The 21,730-nt window shown below is 40.7% G+C and overlaps 1 protein-coding gene across 1 annotated transcript; it reads right to left on the bottom strand.

The window, feature by feature from the left end:
* Positions 1 to 972: 972 nt before the first annotated feature.
* LOC102233152 (extracellular serine/threonine protein kinase FAM20C-like) lies at positions 973 to 18,056 on the bottom strand. The gene is made up of 11 exons (XM_014471405.2): positions 17,256 to 18,056; positions 15,470 to 15,997; positions 13,275 to 13,453; positions 10,736 to 10,814; positions 10,515 to 10,607; positions 9,619 to 9,734; positions 9,309 to 9,489; positions 2,154 to 2,263; positions 1,969 to 2,050; positions 1,769 to 1,828; positions 973 to 1,258 (listed from the first exon to the last, which is right to left on the bottom strand). Exons 1-11 carry the CDS (start codon positions 17,303 to 17,305, stop codon positions 1,000 to 1,002), a joined length of 1,737 nt encoding a protein of 578 aa, XP_014326891.2. The 5' UTR covers positions 17,306 to 18,056; the 3' UTR covers positions 973 to 999.
* Positions 18,057 to 21,730: the final 3,674 nt, after the last annotated feature.

Consider the following 21,730-nt stretch of genomic DNA (forward strand, 5'->3'; position numbering starts at 1 on the left):
GAGAATTAATAAATTGTGACTTAATTTATAAAACGAGCGCCTTATTGTCTCGCTGAGAAAATGTGAAATGAATTTTTAAAGAAAACTATTCCATGTTCTTTTTTCTCCCTTAACAAATGGACAAGTAAGAATAAAACAGGGTTTTAAATGTAAAGTATAAATTTCTGCTTGATTTCACGGAAAGTGCAGCCAATAGAAAAACTTTTTCTGCTTTGTGTGTGTGTGGGAGGGGATGACATCACAAGAGGTACGAACATCAAACCGTTGATTTTCCACAGCATGCCTTGAGTTTATCATTTTAAAGCAAAAAGATTGTTATTCTGTTGGAATTGGCTTATTTGTGACCAGTTGTTCTGAATTATTTTAGCCAGTTACTGTGTGATGTTTTGCTAGCCAGTTAGCAAAAATCAGCTAATTTTCAGGAAAAAAAACAATGACTATGACGCCTCGTTATGTCACCAGATCCATGTATGCCTTGAGGTTTGTTTTCTGGGAAGGTAGATGTTATTTTAAATATTAACATCCAACAAAATAGCAAAACAAACGGAAAAACTGGTTGTGATGTGCTAATTTATAGGTATAGCTCAAGTGAGCGAGGTTTACTTACAGAAAGATCTGGCAAGTAGGTTTATTTACTAAGATGTTAAAGGCCGTTTAGACATTTGAAAAATGTTTCAAACATCTTGTTGAACTTCTAGCATGAAGAAAAAAGAAGGTTCAACCAGTAATATTAGGATTTACTTAAAGTTGCTGGTGGCATAACAGGATTGTCAATTGAGGACAGCAGTACACAAATGAGCTTTAATTACAAATAATTGGAATTCGTTTTAATTTGTTAAATGAATGTCTTTAGTTTAGTCAAGTGGTAGGACTAATTGGGCCCATAAGGATGCTGTCATCAGAGCATCAAAGCATTTGAAACACTATCTGCTAAATTACAAAACAGGGGCGAAAAATATGGGACACACCTGCTAAATATAGAAAATATATAATTTATTGTCATGGATTTTCCCCGAGCTGTTGATCGTCGTGTTCATCCAAATCGTTATAAACGACATCCTCGTTCCCGTCCTGGCAAGTCTGAACGGCCGCCAAAACGGTCGCTAGGCGTCGATCCAAAGCAGACAGGTGTGGCTCGGCGAGGAGGGGGGCCACGGCTGTGAGAGGATCCTGGGCCAACGACTCCCGCATGACGTCACTCAGACGAAAGTCGGGACGGGACAAGAGCCTCAGGCGGAGGAGGGTGGAGCGACGGATTCTACGGAAAAGGAGAGGAAGGTGGAGAAAAATCGGCTTTAAGTTCTGAGATTTTCAGTAATATGGAGCGTTGTGAAAAGCACTTGCTCCCTTACAGACTTCTGTTGTCTTTGCTGTTTTTATCACACTTAGACGTTTCAGAACGACAAACATTGACATCAAATTTAACTTGATTAAATACAAAGAGAGGATTTCAATTAGTTTCGTTTCGTAATGCTGCGTTTTACGCACACCTTCCGAAAAGCTCCGCTTCTTTCTCGTTGGTTCGCTTTTACCCTACTTCCTGCTGCCAGACGGGTTCTAGTGAAGTAACTCTTTTATTCTTGATTCAGGTGATACTGAATCAAGTGTAGCCGAGCACAGACAACTCAAAGTTTTTGATGTGATTTTGAATAATATAGCTGTTACAAAAGGAAGAAACCTGTGATTAATATTTTCCAAATACATTTCACAGCACTGCAGATTTTGTTCCTCAGTTTTCCTTTTTTTTTTTTTTTTAAATTGTATTTACCTGCAACACTGCACCAAAGGAGCTAAAACAGACGGCTCGTCCTGAGAATGTCGCCCGAATCTATTAAATAATTATTAAAAACAGCTTTTAGAGGCAACACAGATACATCAATTAATGGCAAATAAAATGAACCATTAAGCAGCAATAGTGGAGTGGAGATCGTTTCAAATGATGACGATCATCTTAAAGTCGATACTCACGCCCGGCCGTGGTCCAGGTGAAGGAGGAAAGTCTCGTTGCCAAATTCCTCAAACGTCTCATAGTGATGCCGGTCCATGTTGCCTAGCAAACAAAATAACCAGTAGCGATGCTTTATTTTCCCTGTGGAGTTTTGTTGGTAGTTTGGATGCGATTTCCATGTTTGCCGTTGAAAACATGAACTGACTCATGAGGAAGTCCAGCACAGCCATGTCGATGAGATCCACCAATCTGCTGCCGCGGTTGTAAGGAGGCGTCTTCTTCACTGTGTCACAGTAAGCGGCGTCCTTTTCCCACCTGGGGACAGAAAGCAATTAACACATTTGTGTAATTTACACAAAACCATAAATACTGGCAACAACTGCAATTTGCTGTTGTCAAGAAAATCCGAGCTCATCCCACTTCCCCATGCTGGAGATTTTAGTTTAACAGTAATAATAAATAAAGTTATCTTTAAAATGAATCACTCAAGTGACATCAAGGCCCAACAGTAGACTTAAGTGTCAATAAAGTTAGTTTAACAGTAATAATAAATAAAGTTATCTTTAAAATGAATCACTCAAGTGATATCTAGGCCCAACAGTAGACTTAAGTGTCAATAAAATAAATCTGGTTGTGTGTGTTGTTTTTGTCTCATGCAAACTTTGCTTTAATTCTACTTTTTTCTATCTAATCATAAGAAATCATAGTCAGTCAGAAAGAGTCATTAAACAGGAAAAGCAGGTTTCCTGGAAAAAGAGGAAGTAAGTTCCAGCCTGCAGATTTATAAAAAATAGCTGAGACTATTCCTTATTTTAAATCATGAAAGTTTAAAGAATGAAATCTAAACATTTTGGTAATTTGATAAGATTCAAAGTAAAATACTTATATTAATATTGGTTTACTTGTAATAATATTTACACGAACATTTGTGGGAACAGTTACAAGAAAAACAAGTAACTGTAACTTTGGCATCAAATAATTAGAATCATGTATTATTCTTGGTTTCTTTTCAGAAAAACATCTGTAATAACTCACATTAGGATTATAATAAGTATAATTAATAAGTTATGGTTATAAAATCATAAATGAATGATAAATCAGAGAAGCTGAAGAAAATAAATGTGATATAAGTTATGGTTATAAAATTATAAATGAATGCTAAAATCAGAGAAGCTAAAGAAAATAAAAGTGATATAAATGTGATTTTGACATTGAACTTGAAATGGTGTAAAAGGTGTAACTGCAATTAAACATCACTGATATGTTGGAGGTAGAGAGTAGGTGAAAGGTGAAAGGCAAGGAACTAACAGGAGAGCAGAGATGATCAACGCCTTATTTAGAGAGTAGGTGAAAGGTTGTGCAGGCAATGGACATAGGAGGTTGAGCAACTCTGAGATATTAGCACAGACATCAGGACATAATGTCTGTAAGACAGTGATGGATATGAGATCATCTGTCTAAGCAGACAGCCAATGAAAACGCACCGAAAGGGTGGATAAACCCTATATAAGGTGGGTGCAAAAGAGGAACTTTTTGTTGGATCCTCCGGGCAGCTTCGAGCCAAGAGATGGACAAAGAACTCTGCAGCTGAAGAAGAGCCGGGGCCACGGAGCCGAAGACTGTCCGGCCATGGGGACCAACCCGTCAGCCCCACAACCTGTGGCTTCAAATCGCACTTCTCTCATCGGCTGGGTTCAGACCCCAAAGACAAAGATGAAGACAAAGGCAAAGACAAAGAAGAAGAACTGGTGCCTTCCTTCCTGCCAGCACCAAGTCCTGTGTGACCTCACCATCCATGCGGAGAAGAAGCTCATCAGACCTACAGAGATCCCTGCCTTCGCTGATCAACATCTTCCTCCTGCTGCAGCACCTTCTTCATCATCAAGCCAGGTCTGGGGTTCGAAACGTCAAACTCCGTCCGTCTCTCTCAAAGGTTCCCTTTTTTTTTAGTTCTCAGTCAGCAGTAGGGAAAGACAGACTAGATGATTGATTTTACTTATTTGATTATTTCTGCTACTGAATTAAGCTGTACTGACCCTTGCAAAAATGCCTTACTAATAAAATATTTAGCATAAAGAAAATCTAAAAGATGTTGTGGACATTCAGTTAATGAGTCACCTTAAAGTTCTTTGATGGTTGTAAAATAGCTGTGATGTTTGATTCTGGAGAGGAAAAAGTTTAAAATGTTTTTAAGTTGCTGGTAGCCCAAATTTAAAACGTCATCCTTGGGACTCGCCCGAGTCACTAAAACCTACCTGGTTCAATAACAAATGCAAGTTGTAAAATAAGAGAACGAGCGACCGTTAACAGGTGTGCTCTGTGAAACTAGTTGGCTGTAGGCTGCTCAGTCTGGCTAATTCACAGAGGGAAGAAGGGTGAGACACCTGGATGTAGGCCGTTAAAAATCAGGTGAATCGTTTCTCGAAACCAGCTTAAACAGAGTTTACTTCAGTTCTGGACAGGGTAAATCCCGGCAGATTTAGGAAACTCAATTAACCCGTTAGATGGAGAGCTGGTAGCACATCTCCCCTCTCAGAAGAGGAAGTAGAGAGTGAGAGAGTAGAGACAGAAAGGAGGGGGGGGGGTGTTGCGCAACAACAAGTGGCGCCCAACGTGGGGCGGCGCACAACTGAGTAGGCGGGCCCCAAAGATACCAAGTCAGTGAAAACAGATGTGAGACTCTGAATAGCTCACTTGGGTTACTAACTCTTAGGGAAAAGAGTTAGTGGTGACTGATAAGGCCATCAGTCACAACCCTCGCAGTAACTGTATAGCGTACAGGTGAGGGAAGGCTTCTACTGAGGATAGAATGACCGGATCCAGACAGTGAAGCTAGTAGCCAACATAGTCTAGACCCATCCCTGCTCAAGAGCGCAAAGAGAGGCTTTGGGGGATAGACAACTCGAACCGACAGAGAGACGGAGTGATGGATGATCACTTCGAGGAGGAAAATCTGGGGAAGAAACCGGAGGAAGCCGGCCGTCCAGATCGTTTGGAAAAGGAGGAGACCTCAACAGAACTGCATCAACTTTCTGCACAGCTACCCAGGGCACCCAGGACAGCGGATGGAAGGTTTGTTCATCAAGAGCACAGTCCCATGGGGTTCAGTCTGCATGGACGTAGCAGAGCCAATGGGGATAACAGGAAAGAGAGGTGAGAAGTACCTCTTGGTGCTGATGGACACAGTGACAACTGCTAGAAGAGCAGGTCTTCCCCTGCAGAGGAACTCCGTTCACGTCACAGAAAGCAGGGAGGCGAAGACACTTCTCCTTTTTGCTCAGAGGAGGAAAAGGGAAGTTGCAGCTCAAAGTGTCACTGAAAACAGGGCAGAGAGTTTGGATTAAAGCTCAAGATCGGCCTGCAACTACGGTGATCAAGCTGAGATTCAACGCCCGAGTTTTTGTAAAGCAAGTACTGAACTTCAACACAGTACTACTGATGAAGAAAGGGGTCCATGAGGAAGCAGTGCTCAAGCCAGTTCTTAGCTACAGCGAACCAGAACATTACGAGAAGATGGCCAGAGAATCAAGCACCATGCCATCCTACAGTAGACTGGCCACTATTACGGGAAGGTTGCCGTTCAAAGAACAACTTCAAGGCTTTGGACTGGGAGGGCCGTGAAGAAATTGGATTATGCTAAAGAAGAACTCCTGTCACAACCTGATGGATTAAAATGGAAAAGGATCATGATTACGGATAAAGCGTCATGATGCTTATGCTTTTTGCTTTGCTCTGCTGAACAGCCAGAGTTTTTTTTTTTTGAGGCCTTCTGTCTCAGCCCATCTTCCCTAAAGAACCATCCCACATCCTGAAGAACTGACAGTTCATCCAGCGAAGGTTCCTGTAGAAGAATCAAAGCGATCCAAGTTTTCTTCGACATTCATCACCTCATGGGGGAAATCAAAACTCCAAGGAGGGGGTGTCAAGAGAAGTGGAGTTTTGATGACTACACTGAGCCCTCTGTGACAACTGAGGATGAAGAATCTGCATCTTCACATCCCAGACGAACATCTTCTCTTTCCAGGGGATGAGGACGGCGAACTGCAGGAGGGTGATGGACTCCCAGCATGTGAAAGGTCTGACCTCGTGGAGGGGGTGTCAAGAAAATCCGAGCTCATCCCACTTCCCCATGCTGGAGATTTTAGTTTAACAGTAATAATAAATAAAGTTATCTTTAAAATGAATCACTCAAGTGACATCAAGGCCCAACAGTAGACTTAAGTGTCAATAAAGTTAGTTTAACAGTAATAATAAATAAAGTTATCTTTAAAATGAATCACTCAAGTGATATCTAGGCCCAACAGTAGACTTAAGTGTCAATAAAATAAATCTGGTTGTGTGTGTTGTTTTTGTCTCATGCAAACTTTGCTTTAATTCTACTTTTTTCTATCTAATCATAAGAAATCATAGTCAGTCAGAAAGAGTCATTAAACAGGAAAAGCAGGTTTCCTGGAAAAAGAGGAAGTAAGTTCCAGCCTGCAGATTTATAAAAAATAGCTGAGACTATTCCTTATTTTAAATCATGAAAGTTTAAAGAATGAAATCTAAACATTTTGGTAATTTGATAAGATTCAAAGTAAAATACTTATATTAATATTGGTTTACTTGTAATAATATTTACACGAACATTTGTGGGAACAGTTACAAGAAAAACAAGTAACTGTAACTTTGGCATCAAATAATTAGAATCATGTATTATTCTTGGTTTCTTTTCAGAAAAACATCTGTAATAACTCACATTAGGATTATAATAAGTATAATTAATAAGTTATGGTTATAAAATCATAAATGAATGATAAATCAGAGAAGCTGAAGAAAATAAATGTGATATAAGTTATGGTTATAAAATTATAAATGAATGCTAAAATCAGAGAAGCTAAAGAAAATAAAAGTGATATAAATGTGATTTTGACATTGAACTTGAAATGGTGTAAAAGGTGTAACTGCAATTAAACATCACTGATATGTTGGAGGTAGAGAGTAGGTGAAAGGTGAAAGGCAAGGAACTAACAGGAGAGCAGAGATGATCAACGCCTTATTTAGAGAGTAGGTGAAAGGTTGTGCAGGCAATGGACATAGGAGGTTGAGCAACTCTGAGATATTAGCACAGACATCAGGACATAATGTCTGTAAGACAGTGATGGATATGAGATCATCTGTCTAAGCAGACAGCCAATGAAAACGCACCGAAAGGGTGGATAAACCCTATATAAGGTGGGTGCAAAAGAGGAACTTTTTGTTGGATCCTCCGGGCAGCTTCGAGCCAAGAGATGGACAAAGAACTCTGCAGCTGAAGAAGAGCCGGGGCCACGGAGCCGAAGACTGTCCGGCCATGGGGACCAACCCGTCAGCCCCACAACCTGTGGCTTCAAATCGCACTTCTCTCATCGGCTGGGTTCAGACCCCAAAGACAAAGATGAAGACAAAGGCAAAGACAAAGAAGAAGAACTGGTGCCTTCCTTCCTGCCAGCACCAAGTCCTGTGTGACCTCACCATCCATGCGGAGAAGAAGCTCATCAGACCTACAGAGATCCCTGCCTTCGCTGATCAACATCTTCCTCCTGCTGCAACATCTTCTTCATCATCAGGCCAGGTCTGGGGTTCGAAACGTCAAACTCCGTCCGTCTCTCTCAAAGGTTCCCTTTTTTTTTAGTTCTCAGTCAGCAGTAGGGAAAGACAGACTAGATGATTGATTTTACTTATTTGATTATTTCTGCTACTGAATTAAGCTGTACTGACCCTTGCAAAAATGCCTTACTAATAAAATATTTAGCATAAAGAAAATCTAAAAGATGTTGTGGACATTCAGTTAATGAGTCACCTTAAAGTTCTTTGATGGTTGTAAAATAGCTGTGATGTTTGATTCTGGAGAGGAAAAAGTTTAAAATGTTTTTAAGTTGCTGGTAGCCCAAATTTAAAACGTCATCCTTGGGACTCGCCCGAGTCACTAAAACCTACCTGGTTCAATAACAAATGCAAGTTGTAAAATAAGAGAACGAGCGACCGTTAACAGGTGTGCTCTGTGAAACTAGTTGGCTGTAGGCTGCTCAGTCTGGCTAATTCACAGAGGGAAGAAGGGTGAGACACCTGGATGTAGGCCGTTAAAAATCAGGTGAATCGTTTCTCGAAACCAGCTTAAACAGAGTTTACTTCAGTTCTGGACAGGGTAAATCCCGGCAGATTTAGGAAACTCAATTAACCCGTTAGATGGAGAGCTGGTAGCACATCTCCCCTCTCAGAAGAGGAAGTAGAGAGTGAGAGAGTAGAGACAGAAAGGAGGGGGGGGGGTGTTGCGCAACAACACTGTTCTGTACAAATAAAGTTACAGATTTTAACATTGTGTGTATTTTCAGTCCTTCAGCTATTGGTTTTAATGTTCTTGAATGCCTTCCTCGTTTTAATTATTTATTTGTTATTTGTTACAATTGTTATTGTGTCTTGTCTCTATGCTGTAACTGCGAAGTAATTTCCCTGCTGGGATGAATAAAGTACTTCTATTCTATTCTATTCTGTTAATAACAGAAAACTGTAATCATAAATCTTTTATAAGAACCACCATCTTGCTGTGAATAGATGCATATCTACTCCAACACAACTGAATCAAATGAACAACTTGCTAAAAGGCATTTTGAAAACTTAATAGCGTGATTATGATAGTGCATCTAGAGGACTGGACAAAAATGCACAACTGCACCTTGCAGTTTTCTCTCCCACCTCTGGAGGTCAGTGTAAACTCATGGTACTTTAGATGATCGCAGTGCAGATGAGACAGGGTAGCAACAGTAATGTTCCCGCCATACTGCTTTTCCGATGAGTAACGGCGTGTATTTGCATATGCAAAAAAATAAAACAACTTTAAAATAATTATGGGGTATAAGAGAATTTGCAATATAACTGCCAAAGTAAACCAAGAAGTGAGGTGTGTCAGCAGCAGGGTATCTGACTGATATTCCTTACAAAAATATTCATCCCCCTTGAACTTTTGCACCTTTTGTCATATTCAAACAACAAGCCTCAATGTATTTTATTAGGGGTTTATCTTGTAATAGTGCAAAATGGTGAAATAGAAGCACGTGTATGTTTTTCTTGTGTCTCTTCGGAGACATAACCCAGCAGATTCGTAGTTGGAATTACAGTCCAACCTCGTTCTAAAATATTGACTCAGGAGCGCTAAAAACAAATGGGCTCCATACATCTAAGATTTTTGTTGGGATACGTTTCGAAAGCCATCCACTTCCTAAGTTAGGCACTACTTTGCATTGCTGTTTAGGGTCAAAATTTGACAAGACGTGGAAGAGTTGAAGAGCAACAAATACTTTTGCAAGCGAATGTTACTCTGCGCTCATAAGAGGCTACCTACTGTGCCAGCTTTGTGCGGCTGTAGGACCGTCTCCACGGTGACCTCCAAGACCTGCGTGGAGCCAGGCTGAGGTCGGGCAGCATGGTAGCGAGGGACACCTCCAACGCGTGAGGCCGACCGCATACCGGGTGCTCTGCTGAGCAGTAGTACTCGCACTGACCGTAGAAACACACGTTCCCGGCTGAAATGAGTGGATAAGACGCAGCAATGTCAGGAAAAAAGCAGGCTGGGACTCCATGAAGGAGCAGCACACATCAGACATCGTCGCTCCAGTAGATCCGGAGGTGTGCGCGTGCGTTGCCTTACACACCTGGGGAGGTGAAGAAGGTCCTGGAGAGCCTCTCGTCAGTGGTAACGTCTCTGATCTCTGTGGTGACGTTGATGAGTCGACCGACCACCGGCGGGATTCTGTTAAAGCCCAGCACTCTGTGACGTTGAAGGGAAAATATTACATGCTAGTGTAAAACAAATCCCTTACAAAAAGAAATAGTGTATGTTTTCTTCCTAAGCAGAGTTATATATAACACTACAACAGCTAAAGTCTGTGGCATTGAGCTATCACTCAACAGCCTACTGTGGCGGGTTTGTTGACAGGCTGCATAACCTACTTTCTTCCAATCATTTCATCGGCTTCTGCTTTGATCGCAGGTCTGTTAGCTTTCAGATCTCTGTTCTGACTTGTAAAAATACATCGCGTTCTTGCTCATTCAGCTTATCGGCTTCAAGTAATGTAACTCATTTTCCAAAAGAGAGGCTAACCAGTCAGCTGACACTGATATAAAGCCTTGTTTGTCACAGTACCCGTTGTAAACTACTTTCTGACTCTTATAGCCCAACAATCACTCTGCTTTACTTGTGCTAAACTGCATGTTCTTCAGCCTTTTCCATTTTGAAACCGACCACTGTGACACGTCATTTTCATCCCCAGGGAAACAGGAAGCTGTGTATTACTATTTAAAAGTTCCTAAATATGTACACAAATTCATAGAGTGCTTCAGTTGCATTTGTATAGCAGGAAATTTTAGAGTTGGCAATGATTGGCTTGAGAGTGACTAAATAGCAAACAATTATTTCCTCGCATAGATTTTAAATATATACACATGTAGAACAGTAAAGGCACGCTCGTTTTCATTTGGTGTCAATAAATGCAGTGAGGGCTCCAACTAAAACTTTTCGCACACCGACAGCGGGCTTAATCATCCGCACCTGTCAAGATGGAAGGCGGCGATCTCCGCGTTGTGTCGCTCAAAGTCGGAGAAATAAAACAGGTTCACATCCGTCTCAGCATCCCTGGATTGTCTGTGGGCAACAAAAACACACACACACAAAAGTATGTTGGTTTGTTGTGTTTTTTTTTTTTAAATAAAATATGAACCACCTCCGGCTGTGTGAGCCTCAGAGTTTTCAGTCGGAACATTGTGTCTTACCTCATGGGTTTGAGCAGAGCCTGGCCGTAGTTTGGGAACGACACGAGCAGTTTCAGCTGGGTGCCTCCTTTCTTTTGAACTGAAAATAAGCACCAAACGGATACAGTGGTGTATAAATGATCAAATACGGAGGGTGTTGTCTTTCCTCTCTGCTTTCGTGCCTTAGTAAGGTACATGCTGCGCACATTAAAGTCGAGATTTGTGTTGTTGAGGGAAGAACAGCATGGATTGCAACTGAGAGGCGCAATGTGTCTGTTCCTCCACATGGTGGCATATTACATAACTGAGCTGCTGCTCAGCCATCTATTTACACACTGCAGACAGACCTGGATAAACTGATGAAACTGATTTAATAAGTTAATACATAAAGTAGGATTTAATAGTGCATGTTATTAATGTGGAATCTTTAAAATATGGCTGCAATGAAGCTGTTTTTTCTCTGTAGGGATTTAAAAATCATTTTAAATATTTCTTCTTCTGCTTTTTTTCACTTATTTTTTTTAATTTTTAGGTGTTTTAATCCCAACCGACCAAATCAGCTTCCTCCAAGCTTCAGAAAATCCCCTTATCGGTATAAATACAATTCAGACGCGTCACCTTTTTGCAATCAAGTTACTAACAGGATGCTCAGGTTTCAGAATAAATTGAGTTTTTATGAACTCAGTTTGGTTTCATCAGGTTGCACAAACACAATCTCATTTAAATGTATTTAAATAGATACCTTGGTGATAAAGAAGTTAGACATGGAAAACCGGATTGTCACGCTGAAGGGAAAAAAAAAACTTCACAGAGATTTGAGCTTAATCTGCACTGAAAAATCAATAACAATATTACATCTCAATACATTATTTATCCTGCAGCATGCTGACGCCCGGAGAGGTGCAGACTGTAAATGAGAAACTATGGATCGAATACGTTTGTCAAATAAGAAGCGAACTTAGTTCAACGGTTGAAGTGAAAAACAGAAACTCAGACATGATACGGTTTCGTTAAACACAGAGTGATGTCATTCAAACTGTTGTTTTTGTTGATTTTATGATTAATATAAAAATGTCAAATTCAGATTCTTGAGATTCTGATATGGCATAAGACTGAAACAGAATTTCAAAACAAAAAAGTACAGAAATGTTACGTCATGAACGAGACTGCTGACTTGACAGTTGTTCAGCAGACACAGGTTAAGCTCGGTTAGGCCACCAAATGTCGTCGCTAAGGAAACCGGTTGCTCACAGGGAGCTGTAACCAGGCATATTGTTGTAAAGTTAAGTGGAAGAAAAAGCCTGTTCAAGTGTTTGGAGCAGATTCTGGAATCAGAGCTTCAGTCAGACACTATCAAGGAAATGTGTTACAATTGTCCCATTACTTGATTTAAGCCATTTTGAACGAGCGACAACATCAGGAGCTTCTAAAAGAAAGTACAAATTGTGCAAATCGGAACTGTAAAAATAAATTCATTGAATGGAAACAAGCCCATTTTAAAAAACTCACTTTTTTTGTTGTTGCTGAAATGTGTCTGCGCTACAACAAAGTGGTTTTTCGAACGTATCAATATTTGTGCATTTTGCAAAACTAGAAATGCTTGTTTTCGTGTCACACAAGTCGTCATCAACAACCAGATGTTTACTACTGGCGGAAAAGACGAAGAAGACGACCAGCGGAAACGGGAGGAGGGTGACATGGCCGCACGTTTTTTTTATACAAGCCCCGCGAACAAACGTATTCACGTGTGATTTCAATAGCGTCTCATTCAATGGAAACAACGCAATTGCGAAATTGTGTGGGCTTTTTTATATATTATCAGAATATTGACAAAGCTTTGCACACATTTGTAATGGAAACGCAGCTGCTGCTCCTCAGTGGTACAAAGTCCTCTTTACAATGTCAACTTATCTATTTTTAAAATCATTTTTGGGGCGTTTTTCTTATCTTTTCCAGCAGAGACATGCAAACTAAATATGTCACTTTGTGTATTGAACTTACATTAGCTTACTCTGATGAGAGCTACATGTACTGTCTGCACCAAACAGAGCTAAACGCTGAGACTTTTTTAAGGTTGTATTCTGTATGCAGAAAGCATTTGTGAAAGATTCTGTTACTGTGTGTGCTTTCAGTGGTGTTGAAGACGTAAAATATAGGTTTCGTAACCGTACAACAACAAACAAGCAAACAAAAAGCAGTTATGATGATGAAGTGATGTTTTTCTCTGCACCGTTTGCTTGTTTGGGTTTAATAATACATCACGGTCTCTCTCAGAGGCTGCAGTCGGGTCTTCACTGACCTCCAGGAACTCAATTACCGCCCGACTCGCCTCCTCTCTGTTTGCTTTTTAACCCTCTTCTTCTCTGAGACCCTCCTGGGCTTGTTCTGGTACGTCCCACTGCGCTGGCAAGCGTTGCCATTTGATTTTCCTCTATCTTATGCGTTGTTATGTGTGAATGTGTGGACATGGTCCTTAAACCTGAAGCAACAACAGTGTTTTCTCCTCGTGTGTCACTTCCGCTCGCTGTCCTCTCTCTCACCTGTCGCCATGTTTACTCACCGGCCCCCAGGATGCGCTGAGTTGCCAGATAATGAGTCAGCTGGGCCAGGTTGAGGTCTTTCCTGTCGTACAGCTCCCAGCGAGAGATGCCCAGGTGGAACCTCAGCCAGGGAGGGTGGGTCTCCTCATCTCTGGTCCAGGTGACTTTATCATAGCCTTCCTCTTCACTGCCACTTTGCCTGCAGATAAAGTGCCAGTGTACGTACAGTAGCATGTAACAGAGTCGTTTAACACTTTGCTGGTCAAGAAAAGCAGGCGAAAATACAACAGCGGAAGGAACTTAATAAAAGATATGGTTACATTAACACCTTATATGAATGTTTGTCAAATGACTTGTCTTTTTAAATGTCTGTAATAGTTTTAATTGTTGGTAAAAAAAAAAAAAAAAAACCCCAAAAAAAAACCTTTTAGGCAGCCCCGGCTCCAGACCAGTTTAACATCGGCTTATTTTTTATTTTTGGTGGTGGGGGAATGAATCTACATAGCAATAGCAATATTACACAAGTAAAAGAAAAAGGTACAGTGCAGTAACACTACTCTTATAAGCACCTTTTGTCTAATAAATAAATAAATAAATAAATAAAAGTTACTCAAGTGAATATAACAAGTACTACCCACCTTTGAACATAAAAACCTTCAGCAGGCTACTTGTTAACAAGCCTAAGGTGCTGTACTGGTATTAGCTAATCATTCAGCTAACATTACCTGTATTGAACCGTTTTACTCAACTCACTCTGTTAGTTTGAGGGAAAACTGTGCCAAGTTCTTTGCGTTTTGCTGGTTTGCTGCCATGATTCTGACACACCTGAGCAGCTCTGCGCAGCAGCAGCAGGTCTCCGCTGCAGGTGTAAACCCAGCGCGAGCGTCTTAGCGCTCATGTTGCGTTTAACGGCGGCTCGGAAAAACATGTTACAACGTGTTAACAACGGATTAAACAGTTTTAACTGCTGAAAAAAGTGACAGAAGGCGCAGATATGGGAAGTGTGGAACGTCCTTCTGTATCAAATTAATATAGGAATAACAGAGTTGGCCACTCTGAGGTAAAAACAGCAAACAGCTTCCAGTCCAGGGGGGGCACGGCTGACTCTGTGGGCGGGCAATGCCTCCCAAAGCCCCCCCATGCCCCCCAGTGCCCGCCCATGCCGCCCGGCCTGGTTTTAGGTGACACAACAGCTGTAGTTCTTTTCTGTCACCAGCCTGGGTTATGCTGATGGACTACGCTACATTTTCTCTCATTGCACCTACAAACTGTAGTGTGGGCTTTGTGACAGATCAACACAATGACCGCTATTATTGTAAAGTTCAAGGACAATGAAGTTTGGTTTTCAACTTTTTTGAGGGTGAAAACTAATCCCTCTTGTTTTCCAAACCTAAATTCTATTTGCTAGATAGTTTATTTCCTAAAGTAACTGGATTTCATTTGGACCATGAAAATTAAAACTTTTAAGATTTTTATTTGACAAAACAAAAATATGAAACGTCCATTACTTCATTTACTAGAGATGCATGTTCATGGATAGACGTCGTGTGCCACTGGAGTGCAAATAAGTAGCTTATAAATGCAGTTCCCACTGTTTTACATGTTGCATTTAAAATTTTCACTCTGCTGCTCTTAAGCTGAAGACTTTTCTTGTAATGGTTCCAACTTCAAGACCAACGTTTGTTGCATTTCTGAAAGGAATCTTTAAAAAGATTTGACATCGGAGTTTCCTACGAGATTACTTCACTACCCGATATTTGGGTAAAAACTTTGAAAATCCTACAACAAAATGGAAATCACCTGTTAGGCTCGGGTGTGAACTTGATGTGGGATTTTGTGACAGAAAGCAAAACTCATTAGATTAAAAACAAAACAAAAAAAACCTTAAAGTTGTAAGAATTTGCACAAAGACTCATAATAATTAATATATATTTTAACTTGTGATTACATTTTAAGAATATCGTTCCAATTTGAGGTTATTAAATCATTTGGAAAAGTCATAACTTTAAGGAGCGCCAATGATGGCCATGTTGGTCATTTTCCCTAAGAAACACTAAAGAAGTACATTTTTCTGTCCATAAATCATGATTTTCATTGGCCTATAAGAACTTATCTCTAATTTAATTCTCTCAGAAATAAAAGGCCCGGTATGAAGAAGCTTGACCTTTTAGGCTGCTGATTTCAGGTTTGTGTTTTTCTGATTAATCTTCCCTACCAGTCGCTGTCGCTAGTGGCGGAGTCTCGATTCGCTTTTTCTTCCTTTTCTATGTCCTCTGCCTCTGCATCCGTTTTCAGCCTCAGCAGCCAATCGTCTTCCTGCAGTTTCGGGCGTGGCAGGTTGTATAAAGGATGTTTGAACAGCTCCTGCAGCTTGGCGCGACCGCGCTCCGCTGGGCTCACTTTCCCAACTCCGATCAGTTTCCTTGCCCTCTCCAGGTCCTCGCTGAACGAGTCGTTCCCTTCGTTTTCAAACGTGCCACCGACGCTGGGCTTGTGACGATCACCGTGTTGGCGACTGTTGGCTTGTTTATTTGAGGCAGCAGAAGAAGAGGAGGAGGAGGAGGCGGCGTGTGAGACTGGATCTATCCTTGGAACGGAGGACGAGGAGGAAGTGGGAAGGACGCAGGCGGACTGGAGGACGGAGAGGCAAAACAAGGCCAGGAGAAGGTGGAGAGTTAGGGACACACAAGCCAGGCCCAGGTAGATGGAGCGAGTGGACTGTCTCAGGTTTAGACGCACCATGCTGAGAGCAAGGAAGAGAAAAGAAAGACCAGGAAGTCCTCATGAAAAGCCAGTCAAAGTGTTAAGATAAGAATCTCATTTAAGTTTAAACCATGATTCAATTTGATTTGTACCAAAGTTTAACTGTTGGAAGTACAGTTTTGTAAAAACAAAACAAAAAACAAAACAAAGTTTTTCTGTTTCTACTTATTTGTTGCATTTAAATAGTTCAGATAATCGAAAAAATGTGTATGGGCAAATACAAAAATGTAGGTTCTGAATGACGACTTCATTTAGTAAGAAACAAAAAGCTATCAGAGCCGCCCCAATTCTACGTATAAAATTATGTCTTCCCCATTTTCCCGGGATAACATTTTTCAAACCACGCCCAGGACTTGACTACTGCCGACAAAATCAGCTGAATTCAACTCGTTGGACCAGATAAAACAGGCTAAGAGATTTCAAGAAGCAACGCATCATGCAGCGACCTGAAGGAATTGAGGAGCAGACGAGATGTTTGTGATTTCAGGCAAACACAGAGACGATTAGATTTGCTTCGACTTTGCCCTCAATGGCTAAGCTAACTGCTACTAGCAAAACAAGCATCTCTGAATTTTGTACTTTGAAACACTTTAGCAATATGTATGAAGGCGGCCATATTGGATTTTGAGGCTGGGGTTGGTGAGGAACTTCAGATTCCAGAACTGGGAGGTTTGACATTGAGGGACCTTTCTACTAATCCCTCTTAAGACAGACATTGACATTTATCTTAATAAGTAGAAACTGCTGTAATTATTTAACTATATTCTATAATTATTTAAATCACGCACCACAGAAAAACGTACAAAGCCAACATAATGTTAGTCATCTGATTAAAAGGATTTGTTTTGTGCTATTTGGTAAATTTAAGGTAAGAAAAAAAAGTTTGCTAGCTTCCAAACAGCATCTCAAAGTTTTACTGTCAGGTCTGCAACGATTACTCAACATAATAAAGTGGACTATTGTAACATTTTTGTCCTTCCTATCGATTCCTTGTCCTCCTGCAATATGTTCTCCGAGGACAGATCTAAAGCACAGCAGACAGGCGCGGCGACCTTTTTTTTTCTGCATCCACACTTTCATCCATATTCATATAAGTCATAAGGAAAAGGTCATTTACATCCAATCAAAGAGAGAAAAGTTCCCAAGGAAAATCAAAGCATTATTGGGCAAGCCTTCAGAATCCCCTGTGAGACGCCGCAGAGAGGAATAATTAAAAAAAAAAAAAAGGAATAACTTACATTTCTTTCCCTTCAGGTCCACCTCTCTCCCCTGCTCCTCTCCTCTTCATTCCCCCGGTGTGACAGAGCTACACTTTGATCCGCGCCACAGCAGGAAGGCCGATTGTTTGTTTGTCATCGTGTGGTCACTGCAGAGCAAACAGTCGAGAGGAGAACGGCAGGTCGCGGTGACTTGTGTCGGCGTGACCCATAGTTGGGTGGAAAGAAAGCACAAGAAAAAACACCGCCAAACGCCCATGTTACACAATGCAGGTCAGCTAACATGTACAGGATGAGGTATCATGATATCAATCTGTATTAACTAGCCCTCTCATTTTCTCAAATCATCACGTTTTGAGATGAAATACATGGGTTTTATATTAAATATTGTACTATCACGCCTCTTTTGTGGGTACTATATTGGTTTAAATGGCACATTTTCAGCTAGAAAACATAGAAGTTCACATTAAAAAGCATAGGTAAATGAAATCCTGCTTTACTTTTACTCTTCGTTCTTTCTAAAGGTTGTACTCATCTTTTTTCCCCCCTCAATGTTGTGACAGGAAACAGGTTGAACCATGATTAACGCGGTACAATCCTCAATGGCTGTTCCGCTTTTTAAAGAGGAAAACGCAACACTGAAGTTAGCATCCGATGTGACAACTGCATCTCAATGAAAAAATGAGATTTATCCCATTATCGAGTTAGAAGATACAAATCATACGCCATATTCAGTTTGTAAGGACAACTGATCCTGACTGCCAACTGCTTGAGCACTGCATAAAAATAATTAAAGGGGCAGTATAGTGGAAAATCTCATTCTTTTTTTGTTTTACATCATGTTATAATGATATTTTATCATCAAAAATATACTTGGAGCGTTGCCTTGATTCTTTCAGGCAAGTTTGAGAAACCCTTTAATCTCCCATGGCAACCATTCAGCTGTGCAAAACGCCTGGGTGGACCTAGCTCCGCCTCTGAGAGGCACCTCCTCCTCGTAGCTGCCCCCACTCAGCTCCTTCAGACTAGCCAGCAGCAATTAGCAAACACCTGGTGAAACTATGCATCCGCTGCTAAAAACATTGTTAAAGGGTTAATAGAGGAGCCATGTTGCGATGACTTCCTGAAGGCGGAGTTTCAGAAAGAGCAGGAGTTTCTTAAAGAGGCAGAGACCCAATTTCAAGGCGTTAAATTATAAAGTCAAATTTCTTTTAAGTCATATTTGACATGTTCAGCATTTTTGTAACAACTGAAGGTGACATAGTTACATGATTGCGTTACAAAATAGCACTATGTGGCTGGAAAACACACAATGCTGCTTCTTTAAGTACTTGATAGAAAACCAAAAGTAATCCCAGATGTTGGTCTCACTTTCCTTACGGAGCCACAGGAGACTGGTGTTTGTCTCCTGTGGCTCCGGATGGACACGTCTGGGACAGGTTGGCCGTCCATCACAGGACAAATGATCACACATGAATACACTTGCATCTGGACGCACTATGGAAAGATAAATTAACTTAACATGCATATTTTTGAGCGTTGGGGGAGAAGCCAGAGGGAACCCACGCATGTCCTGAAGAACACGCAGACTCCCTGCAGAAGTACACCAGGCTGGATTTCAAAACCCAAAACCTTGAATGCTCTTTGAGATGTGACACCATTCTGTTACTCTCCTGTTGCTTCAAATTCCTCTTTTCATCTATTTTTTTTATCTCACCATCTCCTAAATGCAAATAACTTCATTATGCAAAAAGCCTCACTTGAAACCTGGATGAAAATGGAGGAGAAGTCTCTTGAATTCACCTGTGAGGGATTTTCAGGCGCACACAAACAGAAACGCGCGCACAGGCTACTGAATTAATATTCCAAAGAAGCTCAGATTACATCAAATATTCATACCCCGAACACAGTCTCGCTCCATCATTTTTTTTTTTTTTTGAAAATGACAGCTCCTTTTTAGCAAACCATCAGTTGAATCTCCAGCTGCTACTTTAAGGCAATTTTTCCCCCGACCTTCACCGTTTTTTTTTTTGTTTTTTTTTCTGCCGATGAAAATAATATTTAATAGTCTGTTGCTAATTAAATTGTTTGGATTTTGCACATCATGTTTTTTTTTATGTGTTACAGTAGATCCCAGTGGATTTCATTGATGTTTCTCAAGCTTGCATGAACAAGCAGTGGGTAACATATGCAGACATCTTTTAAACATTGTAAATGACACAAAGAGAACAATTAATTTGAGAAAATGCTCTAAATAAACACCACGCCTTGTAAATCTATTCCAAGTAATGCAGTATTAATGCTCACGTTTTTGCTCTGCTAAATGAAAACAGGTTACTGAGTCACTGGGGCAGAGTGGTTCCATAGATTCATTTTTTTGTGTTATCATAGATTTTAAAAATATGTGAAAGTTTGTGCACGTCAAGCAGTCATTGAGCTAAAATATTTTACCTCCCAAACAAACTTATACTTTGATCACACCAAACCTAATGTTGCTGTTAGCCGCTAAAGTTGTTAGCGCTACTTGCAAAACTTTGCTCTGCTTTATTTAAGACGACTCTGAGGCGGCCTGCAGCTTAACCAAACGTGTAAATGAGCCACTGGCCAATCACAGACTGAGTCCAGTCAGCACGTCGATGTAACTCTGGGCAACTGAGGCACTCAATCCCAAGTTTCCTGTCGACTTGTGTCAGTGTATGAATGCGTGTGTGTCAGCGGGTGTGATGGAGTGAATGTGTCTGTGGCGTAAAGTGCATTGAGTCGTCAGGATGACTTGAGAAGTGGAGTATAAATTCAGTCTGTTTACCATTTAACGGTCAGTGAAATGTTACCTCCTGAATTCTGGGTTTTGTTTATGGGGTCTGGTGAAAACTGACCATTTGTTCACTGTGAAACGGACCACAGAAATAAAACGTGTTCTGATCACGAGCCAGATTTAGGTACCAGCTGTCCTGTAGTATGTTTTTACAGAGAGGCATCCATCGTCACGGTGACCACATGCATGTTGGGTTCTTTTAAAGGGGCAGTGTTGTGTATTTTCCAGCCGCATAGTGCTATTTAATAGCACAATCCAGTAATTATGTTTCTGATAAAGAATAGATACTTTTTACCATTTATTTACTGATGTATCTGCTGTTTTTATATTTCTGCAAAGTGTGATTTCCTGTTAAAGAAGTTTCCAGAGAAGGTGCAAAATGCTTTCGCAGCTGTCTACAAAGGAGGTGACACCTGTGTAAATGTCAAACACAGTTTTCTTAAAGAGTTACCATATATGGAATGCGTTTTCCTGAACTTGTTTTTGCTGTTGAATTATCATTATTACGACACGCCTATGCTTAGAAGTGAATAAATATTGAACCCGGTAGGAGTTGGCCTGTTGGAGTTAGCTCGTCTGACGCTGCTAGGTCTGACACGCTTCTCCCCTTTCTGCAGAAAGACACGTTTTGTGTCCTTGTGATTCTTTCAGAGTTTATTTGAAGAATAAACCTAACGGTTTCCTTCAGGTATTATTAAATTGCTGTACTTACCAAATATGGGTAAAAAATAAATTTGACATCACAACATGGCTCCTCTATTAACCCTTTAGCGACGTTTTTACCAGCGTTGCACTGAGAAGTAGCTCCTTTAACGAGCTCAGCAGATGCACAGCTCCACCAGGTGTTTGCTAATTGCTGCTGGCTAGTCTGAAGGGGCCGGGTGAGGGAGTCATGGATGAAACGGCTTGGAAACGTGGAAAATGCATCTCCATGGCATTTTGCTCAACGGTTGCCATGGGAGATTAAAGGATTTCTCAAAAACGCATGAAAGAATCAAAGCGACACTCCAGGTATTTTTTCTGAAGAGAGAATAACATTAGCATGATGTAAACCTCAAAGGAAGTCAATTTACATAATAGTGCTCCTTTAAACACACCACACGTTGCAATAAGGTTGCACCAAAACGACCACAGAGAAGGGAAAGAGTTAATTCAGATGTAATTAGGCTTACACATGTTTATACAAAGGAGTCCCACTCACTTTAAAATAATTAGGTAAGAAATGTGTACACAAATCTATTGCTTATTTTCACCAAAGGTTTCGGAGCGTTTTCACTGTAGCCATGGCACATATTGTAACAAGAAATATTCAGCTGGCTGAATTATTGTATCTAAGCTACATATTTGAAGATTTATCATAAAAAGCCATAAGAGTTCATTCAGTTTGTCAATAAAAAAAAATAAAAAAAATCAGATTTGACCTTTAATCTATTTCTCTGTTACCTAATTGACCAGATTTCGCAGAAAATCCAAGAGTTTCTCGTCAGCAACCACTAACCGGCAACATTTTCTTGTGATCATCCAAAACGAGGATTCCACATCAGATAGGTTTATTTTGTGAAAGCACAGATCTGATTGCAGGTTGTCAGTGAATCATATCGCAAAGTGGCGCCTTTCTCCTCTCATCACATCCTCTCTCTCCCATTCTCATGGCCTTCCTCCCATTCTCCCCACGCAGGAA

Source organism: Xiphophorus maculatus, chromosome 16 (assembly GCF_002775205.1).
Source record: "Xiphophorus maculatus strain JP 163 A chromosome 16, X_maculatus-5.0-male, whole genome shotgun sequence".
Classification (NCBI taxonomy): Eukaryota; Metazoa; Chordata; class Actinopteri; order Cyprinodontiformes; family Poeciliidae; genus Xiphophorus; species Xiphophorus maculatus.